Genomic DNA, 24,664 nt, shown 5'->3' with positions numbered 1-24,664 from the left:
ATGAACTAGTGATAGGCCTGCCCTCGGAGAGGCCACAGTCCAGCGTCTGCTCAGTGCCTGTGGAGTCCCCACTCGGGGCCGGCTGAGTCTATCTGCCTGCAGCCTGCTGGGCACCTGCTGGGCACACCCTGTGCGCCTGCCAAGGGCCTGCTATGTGCCCGTCGGCTGTCCACTACTGCCTGCAGAGCACCTGCTGAGCACGAGCCAAGCACCTCCTGCATGCCTGTCTTTGGACCACCCGGTGCCCGGTGGGTGCTGCCACGCGCTCCCCGCACACACGCCTCCAGAATCTCAGCGACAGCGAGGGCCAATGTGCAAGTCCCATTCCAGACACGCTCCACGGGTTAACCCAGCTCAGTGTCACCACAATCCCGGGAGGCAGACAGCACCGTGACTCCCAGAGACCCCCAGGTCCAAACTCACCCGGGAGAGGCATGAAGACACCCAGTGGCATGCCCACCGCGCACCCTCGCCACCGCCATCCCAGGCGTTTTCTCTCCTCCGTGCCCAGCTGAGAACCCTGAGGAGGAAGCCCTGGCTACGCTTCACTTCCATCTGGCGAATAATAAATATTGACTCTCTCTGAATCCTTGGCCCACGAGGCATGCGTGGCTTCCGTGTTTGCACACCTGGACCCCCAGCCAGCCAGCAGCAGCAGAGCCACACCTGGCCAGGGCAGGGCGGACCCCCGGGAGACCCCAGGGCAGACCCCTGCTCTGGGACAGGGCTGGATGTGGTAGAGGGAGGGAGGCGAGGAGAGGGGGTCAGAGACACTCCAGCCAGAAATGTGGGGAAACCCATCCAACGTGCTCCAAGGTGAGCTGAGGCTCCCCATCCCCCCCTTTCTCCTCGGCTCCCCCATCACGCCGGAGAGGCCCCACCTCACCCTCCGTGCTGCTCACCTCTGAATAAACCCTGTCTTCATTATCTCTTTTGTTGTTGGTTAGTCACTAAGTCGTGTCCAACTCTCTGCAACCCCATGGACTGTAGCTTTGCCAGGCTCCTCTGTCCATGGGATTTCCCAGGCAAGAGTACTGGAGTGGGGTGCCATTCCCTTCTCTAGGGGGTCTTCCCAATGCAGGGATCAAACCCGCATCTCCTGCACTGCAGGCAGATTCTCTACTGCTGAGCCACAGACGGAAGCCCCCATTATTTCCTCTGAACTGCCCCAAACTGGCCATCCCTCTGTCCTCACCATGACCAAGTCCAGGGTGCTGCACCCCCTCCCTGCTGCAGGGGCCATGGAGACAGACGCAGAGCAGGACAGGCACAGGGAGCCCTCACGAGCCTCCCGGGCCGAGGAGTCAGAGTCAATATTTATTATTTGCCAGATGGAAATCAAGTATAGCTGGGGCTTCCTCCTCGGGAACACAATGAACCCCTGATTTGCAAAAAACCAGGGGAAACCTCCATGGTCCTCAACAGATGGATATGACTCAAAGCTCAGCCTTGGACAAGAGTCTTCAATGGCTGCCTTAAGAAAAATGTGAGCCCCGGATTCAGACCCAGGGTCAATCCCAGCACCTCCACACCCAGCAAACTGCCCAGTGCCCTGCCAGGCCCTGGCTCCTCCTCTGTGTGCCAGGGGAAACCACGGGCTCATCTCGGAGGGACCGCGACAAGTCGCTAGGCATTCACGTCCAGGCTCCAGCAAGTCTGGCCCCTGACACTCCCACACCTTCGTGTCACTCACGTCGCCATCCTGCTGGAAACTCCCATAACACTCCATGGCCCACCCTCAGGGCCTGGCCTGGGGTCCTCTTCCCCCTCGCCCCTGCCTTCCGCCCAGGCACTCTGCCCATGCAGAGTCCCCAGCCGTCCCCTCCACACACAGGGTTCCAGCAGCCTGAAAGGTTCTGCCCTGCCCGGACCAGTGGGCCAACACCCGGAGCCACATGAGACAGGAGAAAACGTGTAAGGGGGTGGGGGACTTCCCTGGCAGTCCAGGGGTTGGGACTGTGCTCCCAATGTAAGGGAGTGGGGATAAGTGATTCCTGATCGAGGAACTAGGATCCCACATGCTGCAAGATGTGGCCAAAAAAAAAAAAGAAAACATTTGGGGCCTGGGTCTGTCCGACTGGGGTCAGATCCCAGCTCTCCCGCCTCTAATGCTCTGTGACCTTCGCTCCCTGAGCCGCTCCATAAACCCAGGAGGAGGCCATCGGTCACCTAGGTGTTGTCAGGGCGCCAGGTTTGGGGTGTGCACCTCAGGGAACCAGGGGCCTCTGCCAACCCCTTCGCGCCTGCACAGCCCTGGCATGGGGGGCACAGGAGCAGGGCTTCTCCGCCTGAGCGCTGCTGACATCAGGGGCCTCGTGGGTGCTGCCCAGTGCAGAGCGGCGCCCCCGGCCTCCACCCACCATGGGCCACGTGCATACCCTGCCCCGAGCCGTGACAACCCGAAACGTCCCCAAATGTGACCAAACGCCCCGAGGCAGAGCCGGCCGGGGCGCGCACCCTGTGGGACCCGTTTCTATGCCCCCCACCAGTGAGCTCTTACTGGGCTTCCCTGGTGGCTCAGACGGTAAAGGATCTGCCTTCCATGTAGGAGACCCGGGCTCCATCCCTGGGTCGGGAAGATTCCCCTGAAGAAGGAAATGGCAACCCACTCCAGTATTCTTGCCTGGAGACCCCCATGGACAGAGGAGCCTGGCAGGCTACGGTCCACGGGGTCACACAGAGTTAGACACGACTGAGCGATTAGCACACACACCACTGCGTCCAGCCAGTCTCCCCAGGCCAGACCCCAGCCCTGACACGCACATGACGTTTTCCAAAAGGTCCCTGTTTAAAAAGAAATGCCCAACACCAAGGACTCTGCATCCCGACCTTCTCATGGACTGCACGGAAGGGAGACCATACCACCAAGCTGAAACCGGGATGCTCCCGGTGCCAACGACAGCAGAGAGCCAGCATACAGCCTTCCATGACATCCGCAGCAGGCCCGCTTGGGCCCGGAGCAACCTGAGCAACCCTGTAACCCCAACCAGGACCAGAAGGCCCGTGGTGTCAAGAAGAGGCGCCGACACCACGCCCAGGCCAGCCTTAGGGAGTGACGGCAGACCCTCCCTGGCCGCATGGACCAAGTGACCACCACAGCACTCACCGAGGCCAGACAGCCCGCTCTCCCATGCGATGGAGGCCTGGCAAAGCCCTGGTGAGCCCGCTGCCTGGGCCTCCCAGCAAGGCCTGAGCGGCAGGGTCCTCAGATCCCACTCAGAACTCAGGGCCCCACCAGAACCTGCAGAAACAGGATCTTGGGGGAGCCCAGGAATCCGCATCCTTTAGCTCTGAGGTGGTTCAGCAACCCCTGAGAGTGGCAGAACCACTGCCCACCGCCTTCTCAACCTTCCTTGTCGCTCTAGGTCAGTGGGGCTCAAACTGTGGGTGAGACTCATTGGCCCAGGGCCGACAAACTCCTCTGAAGGGACACATGGTGGCTATCTGCACCTCCTCGGGTCAACAGGCCTCCGCCGCCTCCGCCGCAATGATTCTACGGCCACAAACAAGGCATAAATGAATGGGCGTGCCCATGTTCTAATAAAACTTTCTTTACAAAAAACAGGCATAGCTTGTTGAACCCTGGATCAACAGGTTATTAAATCAATTTAGTAGGTCCCTGCTGGCATTTTATAATAAACAGAAGGGACCCGATTATATTAATTTTCCATACACACAGGGAGGGCTGGGCTCCTTGGAGAAAACTGTGTCAATTGAATGTTTGGTAGTGGCTGCTGGTATGTCCTGAAACACAGATTTCTAACAGTGGGTCCCAGTCAAGGAAATGAGAAGGTGGCCTGGCCTTGGAACTAGGCCCTGGGCGCCCGTGCCTGACCCTCACCCGCCACAGACATGTCTGGTTCAACAGCTACTGCAGGTCCAGGAAGCATTCCTGGATTACCCCCAGCACAGGGGTCCTCCTAGCACTACACACCCTGACCTGCGGCTACCACCTAGTCAATCAATAAGCCAGGCAATCCCACTTCCAGGCATATGCCCACGAGGTAAAAACAGGGGCTTGTGCAAACACTTACACACACACACACGTTCACAGCAGCACCATTCGTGACAGCGAGAAAGTGGAAACAGCCCGCAAACCCACTAACAGGTAACCCACACACTAAGGGTGGTCCACCCACATGGCTGAATGATCACGTGACCACGGGAAGGAATGACCCTCCGACACAAGCTACAGTGTGGGTAAACCTCAGAAGCATCACGCCGAGTGAAGAAGCCAGAAAGGAAAAGCCACGTGCTGTAACGACTCATTTACATGCAAGAGGGCCAATCCACAGAGACAGAAGGCAGATTGGGGGAGGGGAGGGTGGGGAGTGACTGCTCATGGGGACGGGATTTCCTTCTGGGGTGACGGGAATGTTCTGGAACTAGAAAGAGGTGATGGCTGCACAACACTGTGAATGTCCTAGATGCCACCGAAATGTACATTAAAGTGGTTCATTTCATGTGAATTTCACCTGGATTTTTTTTCAGGATTTTTTTTTTTTAAAGGTCACTCTGGGACTTCCCTGGTGGTCCCCTGGCTAAGACGTGGAACTCCCAGCGCAGGGGGCCTGAGTTCGATGCCACAACGAAGAGCTCACACGCCACAGTTAAAGATCCCACGTGCCGCAACAAAGACTGAGGATCCCAGTGCCACGACTAGGACCCGGCGCAGCCAACTAACTAAATTAAAAATATATACGTATTTAAAAAGAAGAAGGCAAGGGCCACTACAGTTTTGTTTTGTTTTAGTTTTTATTAAAAAAAAAAAAAAAAAGTCACTACTCTGCACAGTTCTGAGGGCCTGGGCTGGCCATGAGCTTCGGAAGGGTTCTCTATACAGGACCCCAGACGGGCAGGGCCACTCATCAGTCCCCTGAGGATGTGTGAGTGGAAAGGTCAGATCAGAACCAGGGCTCCCCAAAGACAGCCTCCTTCCAAATGACCACTGGACAAACTTATCTATAAGTGTGTCCCGTGTCGGCCACAGAGACTTTGGCAACCAGCCTGATCTGGACTGTGGCCTTCACGGGGAGAAGAGCCGCAGGCCTTGCACAGAGGTGTATGTGACAGTGTCCCAAGACTGCTGCCTCCAAGGCAAGGACAACTAATGGCAGGAAATATGGATTCCAGGGATCAAGTCAAAAGAGAAATGTGGGTGTGGCTGGAGAAACTGAGTCATCGTCCAGAGAAACCATGGCCCAAGTGGGGCCAAGTAGACTCTGGTGAGCAACAGAAGGTTCCAGTGTGTGTTCTTAATTCCTTGTTTCAGACATATCATACATGCTCATCCCAGGGCTGAACACCAGTCCTGTCTCTTCCCAACTGGGATGCAGCTCTGGGCCTCAGTAGCCCCACTGACCCACAGGCAAAGAAGACACCTCTACTCCATGGGCTGGCAGTGGGGGCGAGAGGGGGTGAGCAAAAACCACCCAGTGCCCAGCGTGGAGCAAGAACCAAGCCTGCAAAGAGCAAACGTGACCCACCCACCCAAAATCCTCATCCTGCACCCTTGCCACACTCTAATATATATATGTGTATTTATTTTTTTGGCTACGCTGGGCAGCTTGCAGGATCTTAGTTCCCCGACCAGGGATTGAACCCAGGCCCTTAGCAGTGAAAGCTCATAGAGTCGTAACCACTGAACTGCCAGGGAATTCCCATCCCCTACCACACTCTGACTGCACTCTTGGTCAGCTTCCTGACAACAAGATGCCCTCTCCTGGGACTTCCCTGCCTGTCCAGCAGTTAAGACTCCACTCTTCCAATGCAGAGGGCACAGGTTCAATGCCCGGTCAGGGAACTAAGATCCCACCTGCCACCCGACACCCCCTCCTGCCCTAGGGCCCGTGCTCCTGCTGTTGTCTTTCCGGCTTGTCCCCTGTCACTGCCAGGCCCAGTTCAGAGTGAGAGGCCCCAGTGCCTGACAATGGGTGAAATGACGGGTCCACTTGAGGCCTTGAGGAAAACATGACCAAGTGAGCTGCCAGAGAAAGACAAGCGTGCACATCTGCAGGTGACCCCTAAGGCCCACTGCCTCAAGGCAGCTTCCGCAAGGTACTCAGACCCTGCAGCCCAGGGGAAAGTGTCCTGGGGCTGCCATCATAAATGACTGCCAATGGGGAGAAGGCAGGGGCATAAAACAAAAGAAATTTATTTTTACACAATTCTGGAGGCCAGACACCCAGAATTGAGGTGTCAGCAGGGCCACAATCCCTCTGGAGGATCCTGTCTTGCCTCTTTCAGCTTCTGGGGGCTCCACGCATCCTTGGCTCATGGCTGCAACAGTCCAATCTCTGCCTCCATCATGCACGGCCTCTCCCAAGTGAGTCTGTATATTCTCCTCTTTTCCTGAGGGTGCCAGTCATCCGATCACCCTAAATTCAGGACAAGCTCATCTAAAGATCCTTATTCTACTCATATCTGCAGAGGCTTTTTTCAGAAATCGGTCATACTCACAGGTTACTGGGCTCTGCCGGTGGCTCAGACAGTAAAGAACCCTCCTGCAATGCAGGAGACATGGGTTCCATCCCTGGGTCAGGACGATCCCATGGAGGAGGGCATGGCAACCCACTCCAGTATTCTTGCCTGGAGAATCCCATGGACACTGGAGCCTGGCAGGCTATATAGTCCATGGGGTCACAAAGAATCGGCCACGACTGAGTGACTAACACTTCACTTCACACGTTCTGGAGGGCAGGATGGGGCCTATCTTCTTCAAGACCCCCATTCCACCCCCTATTGGGCAGGCAGCTCACAAGCTGGAGAGCAAGGAGACTGCCGGGGCCTTCTGGAGGCGGGCGATGGTGCATCCCATCCTCTCCACAGAGCAGCTCGGCGAGTCCTGCGTGCATGCGTGTGTGTGTCAAGGCTGCAGATGGCACCAGACACTTGAAGCAGCCGGCACAGAGGCAAACAGTGCCAAAGCCAGGACGGAGGCCAGGACTGGGGGCGGCCTCTACACTCAGCTAACCCAAGACACCACTGCGCGGTGGCTGAGGCCCAGGGGCCTGGTTTCCCAACAGCCTGTGCAGAGCCACCCCCGTCACAGGGTAGGACCCAGAGAACGCCCGCCTTCGGCACAAGAGCCAGTGGCCCCAGCCGGGTCCCCGTGGATCGCTTTGCAGGCAGGCTTTTTCTGGCCCAGGCGCTGCTCCCCAGGATGTTCAGTGATCGGTCACAGGCAGAGCCTCCTGTGTCCTGAGCCGCTGGCAACTGGGCGACTCGCCCACATCCCCTGCCCTCACCTCCCACATCCGATCCACCCACACATTCAGTCACCTCTGCTGCCAAAATATCACTAATACCCACTGTTCTGGGTCATTGCCATGGCCAACTTCTCCATTCTCCAACCCGAGGCTACCAGCGGCCTCTCACCATCTGCCTGCTTCCCTTCTCACCTCTCCTGCCTGTTCAGCTCTTGGCCATCTTTGCAAGACACGAAGCATCCTTAAATGATCAAATGGAGAGTTACCACTTGAGTGAGCAACTCTACTCCATGGTACAGACACCCAACGGAAAGGAGGACCTACGTCTATACAGGTGATCGGACGGGAACGCCCATGGCGGCACTACTCACAATGGCCAAAAAGGCAGGAACAACCCAAGCGTCCCCTGATGAACGAATGGATGCTCAAAACATGGCGTCTCCACACAATGGAGTATTATTCACCTTAAAGAGGACTGAAGCGGGGCTTCCCTGGTGGCCCAGGGGTAAAGAATTCGCCTGCCAATGCAGGGCACACGGGTCTGATCCCTGGTCCCGGAAGATCCCACATGCTGCGGAGCAACTAGGCCCGTGCACCACAACTCCTGAAGGCCCGTGCCTAGAGCCCAGGCTGCAAAACAAGAGAAACCACCACAGCAAGAAGCCACACTCCGCAGCGAGGACCCAGTGCAGCCAGAGATGGATAATTTTTTAAAAAAGACTAATAAAGCAACAGATGGTGGAGAAAGCACATACCACCACCGAACTGTTCACGACGGCTAAGACGGTACATGTATATTTTGCATGTTTTACCACTATTTTTTAAAAGGGAAGGAAGGACTGATATGCCCCACAACATGGATGAACCTCAGAAACATGCTGAGTTTATGTCTGAGACATCAGACACATAAAGCCACATCTTGCATGATTCCATTTCTCTGAAATGTCCAGGACACGCAAACCCAAAGGGATGGAGAACAGATCAGCGGTCGCCAGGGGCTTGGGGAGTGACTGCCAGTGGGGATGGAGCTTTCTTGTTTTTATTCTCATTGTTATTTTCCCTTTTCGGCTGTGCCAAGCAGCATGTGGGATCCTAGTTTCCCGACCAGGGACTGAGCCTGTGCCCCCCACACTGGAAGTGTGGAGTCCCAACCAATGGAAAGCCAGCGAAGCCCCAGGGACGGGGTTTCTCTCTGGGGTGATGAAAACGTTCTAAAGTCGACAGGTGATGGTTATACAACTCTCTTTATATGGTAAAAACCAGTGGACGGTACAGCTTCAATGACTGGTCGGAACATATTAGGAATGATATCTCAATAAAACTGCTACAAAAACAAGCAAAGGATCAGGCCGCTGACCATCACAAATCTTCCCAGGGCTCCTCGTTCAGGGGCCAGTTTCATCTCTCCTGTCTCTCAACATGCAGCTTCAACTGTGCCAAGCCCTTCTCACCTCTGGGTCTCTGCACCTGCCTCCCTCCCAAGGGACAACCCTCCCTGGCATGGGGGGCTCTGTCTCACTGTCCAAGCGTCAGCCTCCCGCCCTAGCCATTCCTAGCACATGGATTTGCTTCTCTCTGAGAGCATCTGCCTTGTTTATTGGAGCAAGTCTCTCCTGTCCCATGCTAAAACCATGCTGCCTCTCCAAGCACATGGTCCTCATGTGCCTCAATATGCTGCTGGCCCCACTGTGGTGCTGGGGAAGACTCCTGAGAGTCCCTTGGACAGCAAGGAGATCATACCAGTCAATCCTAAAGGAAATCAACCCTGAATATTCACTGGAAGCTGAAGCGCCAATATTTTAGCTACGTGATGTAAAGAGCTGACTCCTTGGAAAAGACCCTGATGCTGGGAAAGACTGAAGGCAGGAGAAGAAGTGGGGGACGGAGGATGAGATGGTTGGATGGCATCACCAACTCAATGAACACGAGTGTAGATAGTGGAGACTAGTGAAAGACAAGGAACCCTGGTGTGCTGCAGTCCTTGGGGTCACAGAGAGCTGGACATGACTTAGCTACTGAACAGCAACCACCCTAGAACCCAGCACTGTCTCTGGGATATGCTGGGCAAGTAAAAATGTCATTTTGTGCAGTAAGCACAGATCAGGAATCTGAGGCCCAGAGAAGTTAAGAAACCCACACTAAGTCACACAGTAGAGTGTCACAGCCCTCCCTGCACATCAGGCTGCCCAAGTCCAAGGATGAGGAAGGAAGGTTCATGCACTCACCCCTCTACCCTGCTACTCGCAAGTGGACCTCACTCCCCGTCCCCTGACCCGACCTAGCCCTTGGGGTCAACACAAGTGGTGCCACTCGCTCCGGGAGCGGACAGGCTGACCAAGAGAGGAGGCCCCAGCTGCGCCGCGCCCCGCCCGTCTGCAGGCGCGGGGCAGCTCCTGGCGCTGACCCAGGTGGAGGCAGCACGGCAGGCTGCGGCCACGGGGGGTGCGCAGCAGGAGACCCGCCCCAAGCAGGCCAGCTCCCCTGAGCCACATGCTGCAGCTGTACCGCGCCACAGGCAGTAGCGGGAACGGGTGGGAACCAGCCTGCCCAGCCCAGTCTCAGGCGCAGGCAACGGCCCACCCACGGTGGGTGCAGAGTTTTGAACTATCTGCCCAGGTACGTAGCTCGCACTCCCCTGCCCACACAGAGTTTCCTCCAAACCAAAGGCTTCTCGGCCCTGGCACTGCTGACAGCTGCGGCCAGACCACTGTCCGTGCATTGTGGGGTGCTGAGCAGCACCCCTGCTCTCTACCCACCAGACGCCAGTAGCAGCTCTTTGCCCAGTCGAGACAACCAGAAATGTCGCTGCCCAATGTCCCCTAGGACAGAACTACCCCCAACAGAGCACTGCTCTGTTTGTAAAAATCTAGTATAAGCTTACCTCTGCCCAGGGCCCAAGCCCACCCCACCTCCCCAACTTCCAATGTAAAGGAGGCCAACAGAGAGATGGGAAATGGTTACCAGGGGCCAAGGGAACTGCTGTCTGCAAATCTTAAAAAGCTTTTCTAGGGACTTCCCGGATGGTCCAGTGGTTAAGAAGCCATCTTCCAATACAGGGGCTGTGAGTTCAATCCCTGGCCAGAGAACTAAGATCCCACGTGCCGTGAGGCAACAAAGTCCGCACACCACAACTAGAGAGCCCTCGGGCCCCAACGAACCCCCAGCACAGCCAAAATAAACTTATATTTCAGAATCTCTAAATCCATCAACCAATAAATGGATAAACAAATGTGGTCTGTCCACACCCAGGAATACTACTCAGCCGTAAAAAGGGAAGAGGAGGACATGGCAACCCACTCCAGTATGCTTGCCTAGAGAATCCCACGGACAGAAGAGCCTGGCGGGCTACGGTTGCAAAGAGTCAGGCAGAACTGAAGCTACTTAGCACATAAAAAGGAAAGAAGTTTCCCAATAATGCTAAAATGTGGATGAAACTCAGAAACATAACACTGAATGAAAGAAAGCAGATCCCCAAGGCCACATCTGGTGTGATTCCATTTATCTGAAATGTCCAGAACAGGTAAATCCACAAAAACAGAAAAGTTGGTGGCTGCAAGGGGGCTGGGGGAGCAGCAAGTGAAAAGTGACTGCTAATGGGTGAGGAGCTTCTTATGGGGGTGATGATAACGCTCTGAAATTAGACAGCGGTGATGATGGCACAACTCTGTAAATATACTAAAAACCACTGAACCATACACTTCAAATAAGTGAATTATATGATACACAAACTATATCTTGAAAAAGCCGTTATTTTAAAGAAATGTTTTCAACAATAATTCATTTCCAACCTTACAGCTGAAACCTGAAGACTGCCACAAATCAGTGTAGCCCCTTCTTCCTGTCATACCACATACACTGGACACCTACTGCACTCTAGGACGCACTGCATGCTGGAGACAAGATGAAGTGGACGCTCCTATCCTTAGAAATCTTGACGCATGGAGGACACTCAGGTTGCACAGTGTCATTCATTCATTCACCAGTCACATCCTGGAGCAGGGACAGGCAGGACCTGCCCGACAGAGAGCACCCAATTGATAGGTGCTGAATAAATGCATGGAAATAGAGATACACATTCTAGTCTTAAGGTCATGATCTCAAAGAGAAACAAGCAACTTATTAAAAAAAAAAATAACATCACCCCAAAATCCCACCCGAGGAATCAAAGACTGAGGCTCACATCACAAAGGTACAGTGGATCTGCCTAGAAGAGTCACATGTTAGTTGCTCAGCCGGGTCCACCTCTTTCTAACCCCATGGACTGTAGCCTGCCAGGCTCCTCAGTCCATGAGATTCTCCAGGCAAGAATACTGGAGTGGATAGCCATTCCCTTCAGGGGATCTTCCTGACCGAGGAATCGAACCCAGGTCTCCTGCATTGCAGGTAGATTCTTTACCATCTGAGCCAGCAGGGAAGCCCAAGGACAGTCAACTCAGATGCCAAATCCAGAAACCAGTGAAGCAGGTGTCTGTAGCTCCCACTCAACCCCTCCCCAAGGCCCCAGGGTGCAGCATGGAGGTCCCATCCCTCCACAGGATCAAAGCAGAGATTTACCGCCACCTGTGCAAAGCATGCTCCCCTCCCTCAACCACCAGGAAGGGCTTGCAAGACACATTCCACAAAGGAGGCCACCGAGACCCAAGGAGTCTGCACTTCGTGGCGGTCGCCAGAAAGCTGAGGCCCAGAAGGAGAGCCAGGCCCCTGAGCCCAGCCACGACCAAGCCCCTGCTCCAGGCCCACAGCGGCTCCCCAGGCGAGGCTGGCAGGCCATCTGGCCTGCCCCTGCACACCAAATGCACCTGCCATATGACGAAGAACTGTCCCTCCACGCCGGTCCTGAGGGGCCAGGGGCCATCTGTGGCCAGCTGTCCCTTGTCCTTGTGGGAGGAACAACACCTGGTCCCCACCATATGGGCTGCATTGGGGAAGGGGCAGCTGTCGCCACTCCAAGCTCCAAGACTGAGTCCAATCGGCCTTCCTGACCCCACTCAGGTCCCCACACGCAAGGCGCCAGACCTTTCCCTCAGATATCCAGAAGGGAGAAACACCTATCCCACCTCAGGTCTGCAAGTAGGGACACCTGTCCTTCCCCAGCACTCAGGGAGTGAGTGCACAGATGACAGTGATGTGGAGACACCTGTCCTTTCAGGGAGCAAGGGTGAGGGGGCAGCTGTCCCCTTCAGGTACCAAAGATACAGGAGCACCTATCCCAGCTTCCCAGGTAACAGTGACGCTTGCAAGCAGCACCCAGTTCAAGCACCTCAGTATCACTCCCCTAGGAAGCAGTGATATAAAAGCACCTATCAGGTAGCAATGTGGGGACACCTTCCCCCTCAGGTAACAAGGATGTAGTGGCACCTGTTTCCTCCAACTAGTAATGATGCAGAGGCTCCTGCTCATACAGGTAACCGCGATGTAGTGACACCTGTCCCCCACTTCAGGTAGCGGTGATGGAGAGACACCTGTACCCCTTCAGGTATCGATGATGTGGGGGCACCTGTCCCCGCCCACGACGCCCGGGGCGTGGGGACACCTGTCTCCTTGGGCCGTGCCAAGCCCCGCCCCCGCCGCGCGCCCCGCCCCCGCCGCGCGCCCCCCGCCCCGTGCACGCGCGGGACATGCGCCCCCTCCCTCCCTCTCCGGCCCAGAGGGGTCGACGAGGGAAGCCCCCTTACCCGCGCGGCCCGCGTCAGGCTCAGGTCCTTCATGACCTCCTCGAAAGCCGCTGTCTCCTCCGCTTGCTTCTGGTTGTGCAGCGCGATCTTCTCGCTGAATTTCCGCGGATTGTTCGAAGTCGCCATCTTCTCGCCGCCGCCTCCTCCTCCTCCTCCTCCTCCTCCACCTCCTCGCCCCCCCACTCGCCGGTGCCTCCACGCAAGCGCCGACCAGACCCGCGGGCGGCGGGCAGTGCGCAGGCGCGTCGGCGAGCGTGAGAGCGGCGCGTGCGCACAGGAGAGGCGCGCGACGCGGGGGCGATGGCGCATGCGCGCGCTCCGGCGGCAAGCTCAGAGGCCAGAAGGGGAGGTGGGAGAGGGCGGGCGAGGACTTCGGCGCAGGCGCAGTGAGCCGTCTCCTGGCCCGCTGGACAGCGGCTGTCTGGCTGTTGGCCATGGTCCGGGAGCGGACTGGGGCCCTGGACCCCCCCAAGAGAGTGACTCCTCGAAGCAGATCCTTCCAGGTCACCAGGTTGGAGCAAGCACCCACTCCAAGGACAGGTAGCTCTCGAGGCTGAGCCTCGGCTCGGACCAGTTCAGCTCAGACAGCAGTTCAGGGCATTGCTCATCCATGCATGCATTCATTCATTTATTGAATGCCTATGTATGCCAAGCATATTGGGGAAACGGCATGAGCAAGGAGACGTGGTCCCTGCCCTCATAGGGTGCACAGTCGAGGAGAGCGGAACAAAACCCACCAACAAATGACCCAAAAACTTTTCAGATGGAGAGAAATGTGATGTGGAAAATAAAACTAGTAATGGATAAAGAGGAGAGTGGGCTTCCCTTGTGGCTCAGCTGGTGAAGAATCCGTCTGCAAAGCGGGAGACCTGGGTTCGATCCCTGGATTGGGAAGATCCCTTGCAGAAGGAAAAGGCTACCCACTCCAGTATTCTGGCCTGGAGAATTCCATGGACCGTATAGTCCATGGGGTTCAAAGAGTCTAGAGGAGAATGATGTTAGGAAAGGAGGCTCCTGTGGCCACCATAGTTTGGGGGGTGTGATCAGTCACCAACCCCAAATCCCAGTGTCATCCTTAACACCTTTCTTTCCCTATTCCTATTCCCTCTTCAGTCCCTATTCTCTGGATCCTTAAGCTCGGAAAACTGGAACTACAGAGCTTCGGCCTCCTCTCTGTGAATTTCTCCAGTCCAGTTTTACTCAAGGAAGTCCAGCTTTTTCATCAGGTGCTAAAGGACAGGTCCAGAAACCCCGCCCAGACCCAGCAGTGAAAGGGAGAGCAGAGTCTCCCCAATGACCTTGGGGTGGGGGGAGACCTAGGGAGGGGGGACTCTGACATCTACTTGTTCCTACCCAAGCAGAGGGACCAAAACCACCAATGTTGAAAGTTTATATTCAGGAGGCTCTAGGGATTTCAGGGCATGGGCAGGGCAGAAATCAGGAGGGGCAGCCAGCAGAATTTGGGGTACCTGTAATTTTATAACAAGCACACTTTTTACCAGGGCGAGGGATGACTGGAGGGGACACTGATGGAAATCATAGGGGGACACCAACGTTTTCCAAACATGCTTTTATTTACATCTGGTAGCATTTTAATGAAATGTCCACATTAAATACATACACACACACATCTTAATTTGGAGTGTTCTGGGGACTGCCATTTCATACTGTTAATGGGGTTCTCAAGGCAAAAATACTGAAGTGGTCTGCCATTCCCTTCTCCAGTGGACCACATTTTGTCAGAACTCTCCACCATGACCCGTCTGTCTTGGGCGGCCCTACATGGCATGGCTCATAGTTTCATTGAGTTAGACAAGGCTGTGGTCCATGTGATCAGTTTGGTTAGTTTTCTGTGACTGTGGTTTTCATTCTGTCCGCCCTCTGACAAGGATGAGAAGCTTATGGAAGCTTCCTGATGGGAGAGACTGACTGTGGGGGGTCGAAACTGGGTCTTTTTCTGATGGGCCGGGCCATGCTCAGTAAATCTTTAATCCAATTTTCTGTTGAAAAACGGGGCTGTGTTCCCTCCCTGTTGTTTGACCTGAGACCAAACTATGGTGGAGGTGATGAAGATAATGGCACCTCCTTCAGAAGGTCTCATGCATGCATTGCTGCACTCAGTGGCCCCGACCCTGCAGCAGGCCACCGCCAACCCACGCCTCTGCCAGAGACTCCTGGACACTCACAGGCAAGTCTGGGTCCGTCTTTTTTGGGGTCACTTTTGTTTGTGCCCTCCAAGAGTGTGTTTCCCTAGATCTGTGTAAGTTCTGTGGTCAAATCCCACCGGTCTCCAAAGACAAATTTTCTGGGAGTTCTCAGTCCCTTTACGAGATCCCCAGGTTGGGAACTCTGTTGTGGGTCCTGGAACTTTCTTAACTCTGCAAGAATTTCTTTGGTGTAATTGTTCTGCAGTCTGTGGGTCGTCTGCTCGGTGGCTCTTTGGTGGGGTTAATGGTGACCTCCTCCAAGAGGGCTTATGCCACATGCCATGTGTTTCAGGTCTGCTGCACCCGGCAGGCCCCTGCTGACCTGTAATTCCACAGGATACTCAAACACAGGTCTGGCTCAGTCTCTGTGGGGTCTCTAGGACCTGGTGCTCACAAGGTTTTCTTTGGGCCCTCTGAGCATCTCTGGTGGGTATGGGGTTTGATTCTAAATGCAACTTCGCCCCTCCTACCATCTTGCTGGGCCTTCTCCTTTGCCCTTGGACATGGGGTATCTTTTTTGGTGGGATCCAACATTTTCCTCTCAATGGTTGTTCAGCAGCGAGTTGTAATTTTGGAGTTCTAGCAGGAGGAAACAAGCACATGTCCTAAGAACTGATGCTTTTGAACTGTGGTGTTGGAGAAGACTTGAGAGTCCCTTGGACTGCAAGGAGATCCAACCAGTCCATCCTAAAGGAAATCAATCCTGAATATTCATTGGAAGGACTGATACTGAAGCCGAAGCTCCTATACTTTGGCCCCCTGATGCGAAGAACGGACTCCTTGGAAAAGACCCTGATGCTGGGAAAGATTGAAGGCAGGAGAAGGGGATGACAGAGGATGAGAAGGTTGGATGGCATCACCAATTTGATGGACATGAGTCTGAGCAAGTTCCAAGAGGTGGTGATGGACAGGGAAGCCTGGCGTGCTGCAGTCCATGGGGTCGCAGAGTCGGACACGACTGAGGGACTGAACTGAACTGGGGACTGCCACTGCTCTGTTTTTAGTATTTATTTTTATTTATTTGGCTGCACCAGGTCTTCTTTGCAGCATGTAGGATCTAGTTCTCTGACCAAGGATCGAACCCAGACCCCCTGCGTTGTAAGCTCAATGTCTTATCCACTGGACCACTGGGCAAGTCCTCATTGCTCTTTTTATCCTTCTTGTTCATACTGTTTTGAGCACTGTCTTGGACTTCTGGCCTTTTTGCCTACTAAGTATCTGCCCCCTGTCTGGGGTATTGACAACCAACTGCCCTTCACTTCCTAACTTTCAGTCCCTGATTTGTGGTAGAGTTGGTCTCATGGCTCACTCTCCCTACAAAGTCTCCCCCTAAAATTTGAAAGTCTTGGCCCATCATCAGAGCCACTGCTCTGACCATCATGATTGGATGAGGGTAGGCATGTGCCCCAGTTTTCCCAGTGAGATACAAGTCTGGAATTTTTGTTTGAAGCATGGGAAAGAGAAGCACTGTCTTTGCTTGGGTAGCTGATCTGAAGGATAACACAGACCCCTGGGCTTCCCTGGTGGCTCAGACGGTAAAGAATCCGCCTGCAATGCGGGAGACCTGGGTTCGATCCCTGGGTTGGGAAGATCCCCTGGAGGAGGGAAAGGCTACCCACTCCAGTATCCTGGCCTGGAGAATTCCACGGACTGTATAGTCCATAGGGTTGCAAACAGTCGGACACGACTGAGTGACTTGCACTTTCACTGCAGAGCTCTACGTCACCACTTGAAGAGAGGAGGCCTGGGGATTTCCCTGGTGGTCTGGTGGTTAGGATTCCTTGCTTTCACTTGAACAGCCTGGGTTCAAGCGCTGGTTAGGGAACTATCCTGTAAGCAGCACACAAGTACAGACAAAAGCAAAGGAGAGAGAGAGGGCAGGGCTTCCCTGGTGGCTCAGTGGTAAAGGATCTGCCTGCCAGTGCAGGAGACACGGGTTTGATCCCTGGTCCTGGAAGATGCCACATGCCACAGAGCAGCGAAGCTCAGGCTCCGCAACTATTGAGCCTGTGCTCTGGAGCCTGAGCTCTGCAACCAGAGAAGCCAGTGCAGAGAAGCCTGCGCACTGCAACAGAGCATCCCCCGCTCACCGCAACTAGAGAAAAGGCCCGCACGGCAGTGAAGACCCATCACAGCCGAAAGTAAATAAATAAATAAAACAGAAAAACAGAGGGAGGTGACCTGAGAGTGAACCCACACAAAAGCAAACAGGACCAGAGGGAGAGACCCTGTCTGAATTCCTGCATCTAGCTATTCCTGAAGCTAGACGCTCCTGCCTTTTCAGTTATATGAACCAATAACTCTTTCTCTCTCTCTCTCTTTTTTTTTTTTTAGGCTGCACTGGGTCTCATTGCTGACCACAGGTTCTTTATTGTGGTGCACAGTCACCAAAGCATGTAAGTTCAGTAGTTGTGACATAAAGGCTCATTTGCTCCATAGCATGTGGGATCTTAGTTCCCTGACCAGGGATCAAACCCAGTCCCCTGAATTGGAAGGTGGATTCTTAACCACTGAGCCATCAGGGAAGTCCCCGTTCTCTTTTATACTGAAGTCGATCTGAAATCCATCTTCTCTCCATAGCACTGAGACTGGAGCTTCTGGGAGTCAGATAAGGGGCTGGGCATTCCATTTATATGTGACTTCTTGTTCCTGCCACCATCTTGTGAGGTTGGAGAGGAAATAGTGACAGAGAGCAGGGACAGCAGCTGCCCGTAGCAAGTTAAGTGCCAGACCAGGACCAGAACTCAGACCTAACAGCAGAGATCAGCTTCCTTCTCTACACCAGGTTCTGTAAGGTTTAAATGAGGTTAACATGTGTCAACTGCCTGGCTCATAATAAGTGTTCAAAAAATGCTGGTTACCCTGATCACTTACATATGGCTGTATTAAGCCTGTTTCTGCACAGAAAGATGCAAGAGAAAAGATTTGGGGAATAACAGCAGCCACAGCAAGGGGCCATGCCTACAGGGCAGAGGTGAGGGGCCTGTGCATGCCCTCCTCACCCCCATTTACCCCACACCCCGGCGGTAACTTGATCCATCCGAAACCCTAGTGATGAGTCAGAGGGAGCCACAGGCTGCTTATTGCGCAATGGCCGGACAGTGACCCAAGCCCTCCTCCCACTCCACTGACCCCCAGCCCCGAGGAGGGTGAGGCCAGGGTGTCTGGTGACCCAGGCAGAACCCAGCCCTGACGTTTTCACTTTCTCCCTTCATCAAAGGCAGTTTCCACCACGCAGTGTGGCCCGGGCGGGACTTCTGGAGCAGCTCACGGTCTTTGTAAAGCAGGGTGGATCACATGCTCCATATCACATTCAAGGGGGAAAAAAGTCCACCCTCTTCCCAGTGGCCCGCGGGGTCCTTGCACACCCTGGCCCTTCACTCCAGCCACCCCAGCTTCTGTGCCGTTCCACCTCCAGATCTTTGCATGCGCTGTTGCCTCTGCCCACACTGCTCTCTCCCCAGGTCCTTTCACGGCTGGCACCTTCTCATCTTTCAGGGCTCTCTTCTGACAGACCCTCCCCGAGGGCCCTATCTACAGCGTACCCTCCCTTGGATGTGCGTCTCACGACCCAGGAACATCACATTCTCTGAAGGCAGCTATGTCTTCGGGTACTGTCTACTCCCCTATAGACTGAGCAGAAATTGGAAGCTAAAAGCATGTTCACCCAGCTAATACGCTCCAGGGCTTGAATTTCCTGTGGGACGCAGAAAGAACACAGACACACCCAATTCACTACTCCTAAAGCTTGTTCTTTGTGGATGGCTCTGAGCACTTTAGGCTGCATTTTATATTCATCTGTGTTCATTCTGTTTCCCTGGATCCCCGGGGCTAACAGAAAACTAGGCAGAGTGAGGGCATTAGGAAGTGTTTGTTGAATGATTTCTGACTAGGAAACTCCTATCTGTCCCTCAAAACCCACCTCAAATGTCCCCTTCTCCAGAAAGCCATTCCTGACCCCAAAGCAGACCTGTTCCTTCCTTTAGACTCACACAGCCATGGATCCTTCTCCAGCCAGCCCTGATCCAAAGGGATCAGGAGTATCCCATTGTTAAGAAGCTCCACTTGAGTTACAGAACACATCTGAATGTAAGCTCAGAGGCAAGTCAAATAAGCTACTTCTTGCTGCCTCCATGAAACAGTTTTCTCTCCTATGTTCCATAACTGCCTGGCCGCCTTTTTTCTCTGCCAGCTTCCTCTCCCACCCTTCCCTTTCTCGTGCTCTCCATCCAGCTTTGCTGATCTTGCCTCAGGGCCTCTGCACAGGCTGTCTTCCTGCCCAGAATGCCCTTTCCCCTGCATCCACACCACAGCACCCCTCAACATACAGCTTCTAGATACAAGCTGAATTAAAACCTAAGTTCCTGAGCATTTCTGTGTGGCCCAAGCCCTTCTCCAACTGTGTGACAACGGGCAAGTGACTTCACCTCTCTGAGCCTTGCTGACCTCCCATGTGAAATGTGGATAATTGCGCTCCTCAGAAACCAAGTAGGGTCCTATGGGGCTCCTGTACACAAAAGTCTTTCTGTGACCCCCGTTTGTCTGATTACAGGAAATAGGCTTCATTCAGTCTGCATGACCTCCCCTGAGTTCCAACAGGCAGATTCAAGCACATGTTAATTAGGAAAGGGAGGGGATGCAAGGCAAGGGAGAAAGAGTCAAGAGAAACAGTTGTGCAGGGACTTCCTGGGGGTCCAGATTAAGACACTGCTCAGAGTGGGTTCAATCCCTGGTTGGGGAACTAAGATCCTGTATGCAGTGTGACGCCACCAAAGAGTCGGGGGAGGAAACAGTACAGGCTTGGGGCAAGGTCCTGGCTCCCCTTGAAGGGATACACACAACCATACATTTGAGCTGGGTTTTAGTTTGTCTGTTTTTGCTGCAATGTGTATGGCAGAAGGAGTAAGGGAGCTCTCTAGGGTCTCTCTCTCTTTCCTTCTTTATTGGCTGCACTGGGTCTTCATTGCTGCACACAGGCTTCCTCTCCTTGCAGCAAGCAGGGGCTACTCTTCATTGTGGTGGCTTCTCTTGCTGCAGAGCATGAGCCCTAGGCTCACGGGCTCAGTAGGTGTGGTGCATGGGCTTAGCTGCTTCACAGCATGTGGGGTTCTCCCTGACCAGGGATCGAACCTATGTCCCCCGCATTGGCAGGCAGATTCCTAACCAGTGGGCCACCACAGAAGTCCCTCTTTGGAATTGTTTTGCAGATACTGAAACCCCTTCCAGGTGGGAGAAGCTAACAGCAGACGATGGTATGCTGCCCTCGAGCATGCAGACCCCAGACCAGTTGGAACCTGAAGGCTGATGGTGCTGACTCCCACTCACCTCACGACCAACCCCTCAGAAGAATGTCCGCAAGCTGATCACGCCCTCTTTGAACCGTTGCTGTAAAACTTCTCACTATCCTAAGTGGGGACATGTAGATTTTCAAGGCAGGAGCCCACTGTGTCCCCCTTTGCCTGGCAAAGTAATAAAGCTCTCCTTTTCTACTTCACCTAAAACTCTGTCTCGGAGATTCAATTCAGCACTGGTGGTAGAGGAGCTGAGCTTTCAGCATCAAGAGTAGTTTCTTGGGAAGATTAAATAGATAATGCATGTAAAGCACTTAGCCCAGAGCCTGCTTCCTTGCAAGCATTCAGTCACTGTTAGGGAAGCAAAACCCTACCTCGAAATGTTAGTTTTCATGGCTTGCTTTTCTGCACTGCCTTATATGGAATCTTAGTCAATCTGGGGTACCCACATTGCTGAAGGTGAACTCAGGCCATTTGGAGCAGGAAGACAAAGAGGAAAACCATCCAGGGCCCGTCTTTGACTTCCAAACCGGGCCCTCCTCAGACAGTTCTGAAAAGCAAAGCAGGAGCCAGGTTTGATTATGAAGCGAAAGGGAAGAACGAGGTGGGAAGTCAGAAACATCAGACGTGGAGCTCACTCCTTACGCAACTAAGAGGTTAGATGAGGACCCAGGCCTCTCGGCCTCCCACCCCAGGCTGAGTGAGGGGTGGAAGGCAGGGCAGGGCGGGCTGCTGAGAAGGCTGGAGTTAGGGAGCGGCAGGGGCCCACAGGGATGGCTCTGGGGCATGGTGGGGCGGGAGGAGCGCTAGCAGTCCAGTCCCTGCTGTAACCACCATGCTGAAGGGATATCTGGGGCAGTGACCCCACAATGCCCTGAGGCTTGGGTGAGCTCCGGCCAAACTCCCCACACAGAGCGCCCCTCCGTTGTCCAAAAGCTCGGGACACTTACAGCCCCAATCTACTCAACAGTAAAAGAGGAGGGTTCCCCATCTTCTCAGGGATAGTGTCTGCAGAAGAGATACAGCTGACTTTTCTTTCTGGTGGCCCAGCATCTGGAGGCTGGGGAGTCTCCATCATGGGAATTTAGTCCCCCACTGACAATAGAGGCTCCAAAGCCAATGGCTGTTGTTCAGTCACTCAGTCGTGTTCAACTCTGCAACCCGGACTGCAGCATGCCAGGCTTCCCTGTCCTTCACTATCTCCCTGAATTTGCTCAAACTCATATCCATTGAGTCGGTGATGCCATCCAACCATCTCTTCCTCTGTCACCCGCTTCTCCTCCTGCCCTCAATCTTTCCCAGCATCAGGGTTTTTCCAATGAGTCGGCTCTTCATATCAGGTGGCCAAAATATTGTAGCTTCAGCATCAGTCCTTCTAATGAATATTCAGGGTTGATTTCCTTTAGGATTGACTGGTTTGATCTCCTTGCTGTCCAAGGGACTCTCAAGAGTCGTCTCCAGAACCACAGTTTGAAAGCACCACAGAATTGCAAAGAATGTTTAAAGCCAGTGGTATGATCAATCAAATAACAGGCCTCCGCTTCTCATCTGTCTCCATGTTCTACTGCCCTGCGCCACCCTGCTGTGTATTCCTCCTGCACAAGGTGGGGGATATTTTTCCAACCCTGATTTTGACCTTGGCCACATTATTTGCTTTGGCCAAAGGAATATGGGTAGAAGTGACAGCACAAGAGTTCTGAATTTGGGTCTTAGGAGGCCTCACCTGATCCCACTTGTCCATTGGCACCACTGTAGGAGGAGAACATAGGTTAACAAACTGTTGGTCCCAGGAGGATGCAAGGCAGGTGGAGTTGAGCATCCCAGTTACTCCACCGTCTTGCACTTGGAAGCAGGGCTGCCCAGCCAAGGGAAGCCCAGAACAGACACCCTGCCCTCAAGCTGAGTCACAGATGTATGAAAAAATATTCATGTTTGCATGCCATTGAGAGTTGGGCTTGCTCGTTACTCAGCAGCAGTAGCTGACTAATACACTGATGTATTAACTTTCCCTACCCCCGGGCAGCTAATGCATTGGAACAGGACATGGGCTGGACCAACAGCATGTTTCCAAGCAATGGAAAGAAACAGCACTGGGGCAGGGGCATCTGGTTTCCAGGGGCAGCTATGGCGGAGTGCCAGTGGCAGTGCCATTTGAGGCATCTGGATTCTGTGGCGGTGGGAGGAATGACCTCACCAACAGTTTCCTGGCTTGATTTCAGCTGATCACCCTCGCCTTCTTGATTTCTACCATTTTCTGAGCCTGGTTTTCCAGCCTTCCTGCCACTTTTGTGAGGAACTGAACGGCATTCCAATGCATGTTCTTGCTATTTAAGTTGGCCAGTTTTTGTTACTTGCAAATTAAAACCTTGACTTACATAAGATGGGGAAACCCCAGCATCTGTTACACTTATAATTTTGGAACTGTTTGAATTACAATTATCAGAATATCTGACCACCAGTATCTTAAGCAACACAGACACTGTGATTGCTCATAAAAAGAAATCTGGAGGTTAGAGGTTCCAGGGTGGGACTGGTGCCCCCATGATTTCAGGGCTCTGGGAGGCAGCCTTTCTGTGTGTGTCTTAACTTGCTCCTCGTGGCCACAAGATGGCTGCAGAAGCTCCTGGCATTGTGTCCTTGTAGGAAATAATAAGGGAGGGATGGGGGCAACAGCACTTGTCCTATGTCCAGAAACCCCCACCCCCAGACTTCCCCTTAAAACTTGCTGGCCAGAACTGGGAAACATGCCCAGATCGACAACAACCCCACAAAAGACGTTGCCAAGAACGGCTCAGCCAAATGCTAAATTCACCCCCGAGGCTGGGCACCAAATCGTGGCTCTACTGGTAGGATGGCAACAAGCACGGGTCAGTCCCAAGAACTAAGCTGGGCCTTTGTTGTGGGCAGCAGCATGGTTTCATGGCCCCCTTGCCCCGAGGGTCTGTAGGCCCATCGTGCCCATGGATGCTGGAGCCGGATAGGCTCTGCTCCTACCTCCCCGCCCCCAAAGCTCTCATTTGTGCAACAAACGTTCAGGCTTGCCTCTCGGGATCCATGGCCAGGTGCCCCTAATAAAACCCGTGCGCTGAGGCTCCACCATGAGAAGCAAACTCTCCAGAGCCCGTGAGAACAGAGGAGCTGGGGCTGCGTTCTCAGAGATGAAGCCAGGGGCGCGTTTCCAAGCTAGCCAGGTCTGGGGCAGATTCCCACCTCACACGGCTCCCCGGAGGCCCCCTTGGCCCTCGCTCACTGTGAGGCCCCAGAAGTCACACTTGGCCTCCCTCTCTCGGGCCTCCATCCCACCGTCCCGGGAGAGGGCGTTTTCCCACAGCCCAAGCCCAGGTGCGGAGGGAGGCTCCTGCCGGCCGCATCCAGGGCCACGGCGGGGAAGCAGGACATCTGGAAGCCGAGGGGATCTCCACACACTCAGTCCCTACGTGCCCGAGCTGCGCTGGGCGAAAGGTGAAGGAGGTGACGGGGTGATGAGCTCCAGACCTCTGCATGGTGCTGTGTGGAGGAGAGTCAGGCTGGTCCTGGAGCGTGTGTGTAACTGCGCGAGCGAGCACGTGGGTGCACCGCACAAGCCTAGGAGCCAGGCTACCTGTGGGCGTGAGCGGGACCACGTGGATGAGCGTCTCAGATGCCTGCGTGCAGGTGTGCGTGTGAGGGTCTGCGTGCCTATGTGCACGCATGTGCCGCCTCTCTCTGAAGAACGCAAATGTGCACGAGAGTGAAGACTCAAGCCAGTTTCTGCTAAATTAAAAACAGCTTTTTCGTGTTTAAAGTTTACAATACGAAAAATAATTTTCCTTTCTTTGGGGATGGGGGGGTCCGTGGGTGGGTGTGGAGAGGGAGGGGCAGGGGGCCCCGGAACATTCCACGAACCAGCCCAGACGGTTATGCACAATCGACCCGGTTAGATACGGCAGCCCCCCAGCCCACCCCCTGCTCCGTGCCGGCACCCCTGCCAGCTCGCTGGGGACAAGATGTTCTAAGGTGTGAGCTGAGCTAGGGGGGACTTGAAGCTGGCAAAGGCTTCTCCCTGCCCCCCTGAAGGGGCCGTGCCTCTAGCAAAGAAGGGTTCTCTTTGGGGGAAGCTCAGGTTGGGGGGTGGGGATGAGAAAGGGCTGGAATGTTCTGGTAAATCCCCGAGGGCTGCTCTTTTCATTTCTACGCCACTGGCAGTGTGGACTCATTACAGGTTCCCAATCAAGTTTCTATTTCAACCCTGTCCCCCGACCCCTACACAGACTCAGCTTCACCCCCGGACCCTGATGGCCATG

At 54.2% G+C, this 24,664-nt stretch overlaps 1 protein-coding gene across 8 annotated transcripts in view; it reads right to left on the bottom strand.

Annotated features, from left to right (window-relative positions):
• Positions 1-13,053, bottom strand: part of CRTC1 (CREB regulated transcription coactivator 1) — an 85,204-nt gene extending 72,151 nt beyond the window's left edge. For 5 of the 8 annotated variants that reach the window (XM_027548332.1, XM_027548335.1, XM_027548336.1 and 2 more), the window contains exon 1: positions 12,884-13,053. In XM_027548332.1, coding sequence (XP_027404133.1) covers positions 12,884-13,009 — 126 coding nt within the window. In that variant the 5' untranslated portion in view covers positions 13,010-13,053. The remainder of the gene's footprint in view (positions 1-12,883) is intronic. The other 3 variants (XM_027548337.1, XM_027548333.1, XM_027548339.1) reach the window with 1 other exon arrangement.
• Positions 13,054-24,664: the final 11,611 nt, after the last annotated feature.

This window comes from Bos indicus x Bos taurus, chromosome 7, assembly GCF_003369695.1.
Source record: "Bos indicus x Bos taurus breed Angus x Brahman F1 hybrid chromosome 7, Bos_hybrid_MaternalHap_v2.0, whole genome shotgun sequence".
In the NCBI taxonomy this organism is placed as follows: domain Eukaryota; kingdom Metazoa; phylum Chordata; class Mammalia; order Artiodactyla; family Bovidae; genus Bos; species Bos indicus x Bos taurus.
The sequence above is the reverse complement of the archived record's forward strand: the minus strand, read 5'-3'. Positions and strand labels throughout refer to the sequence as shown.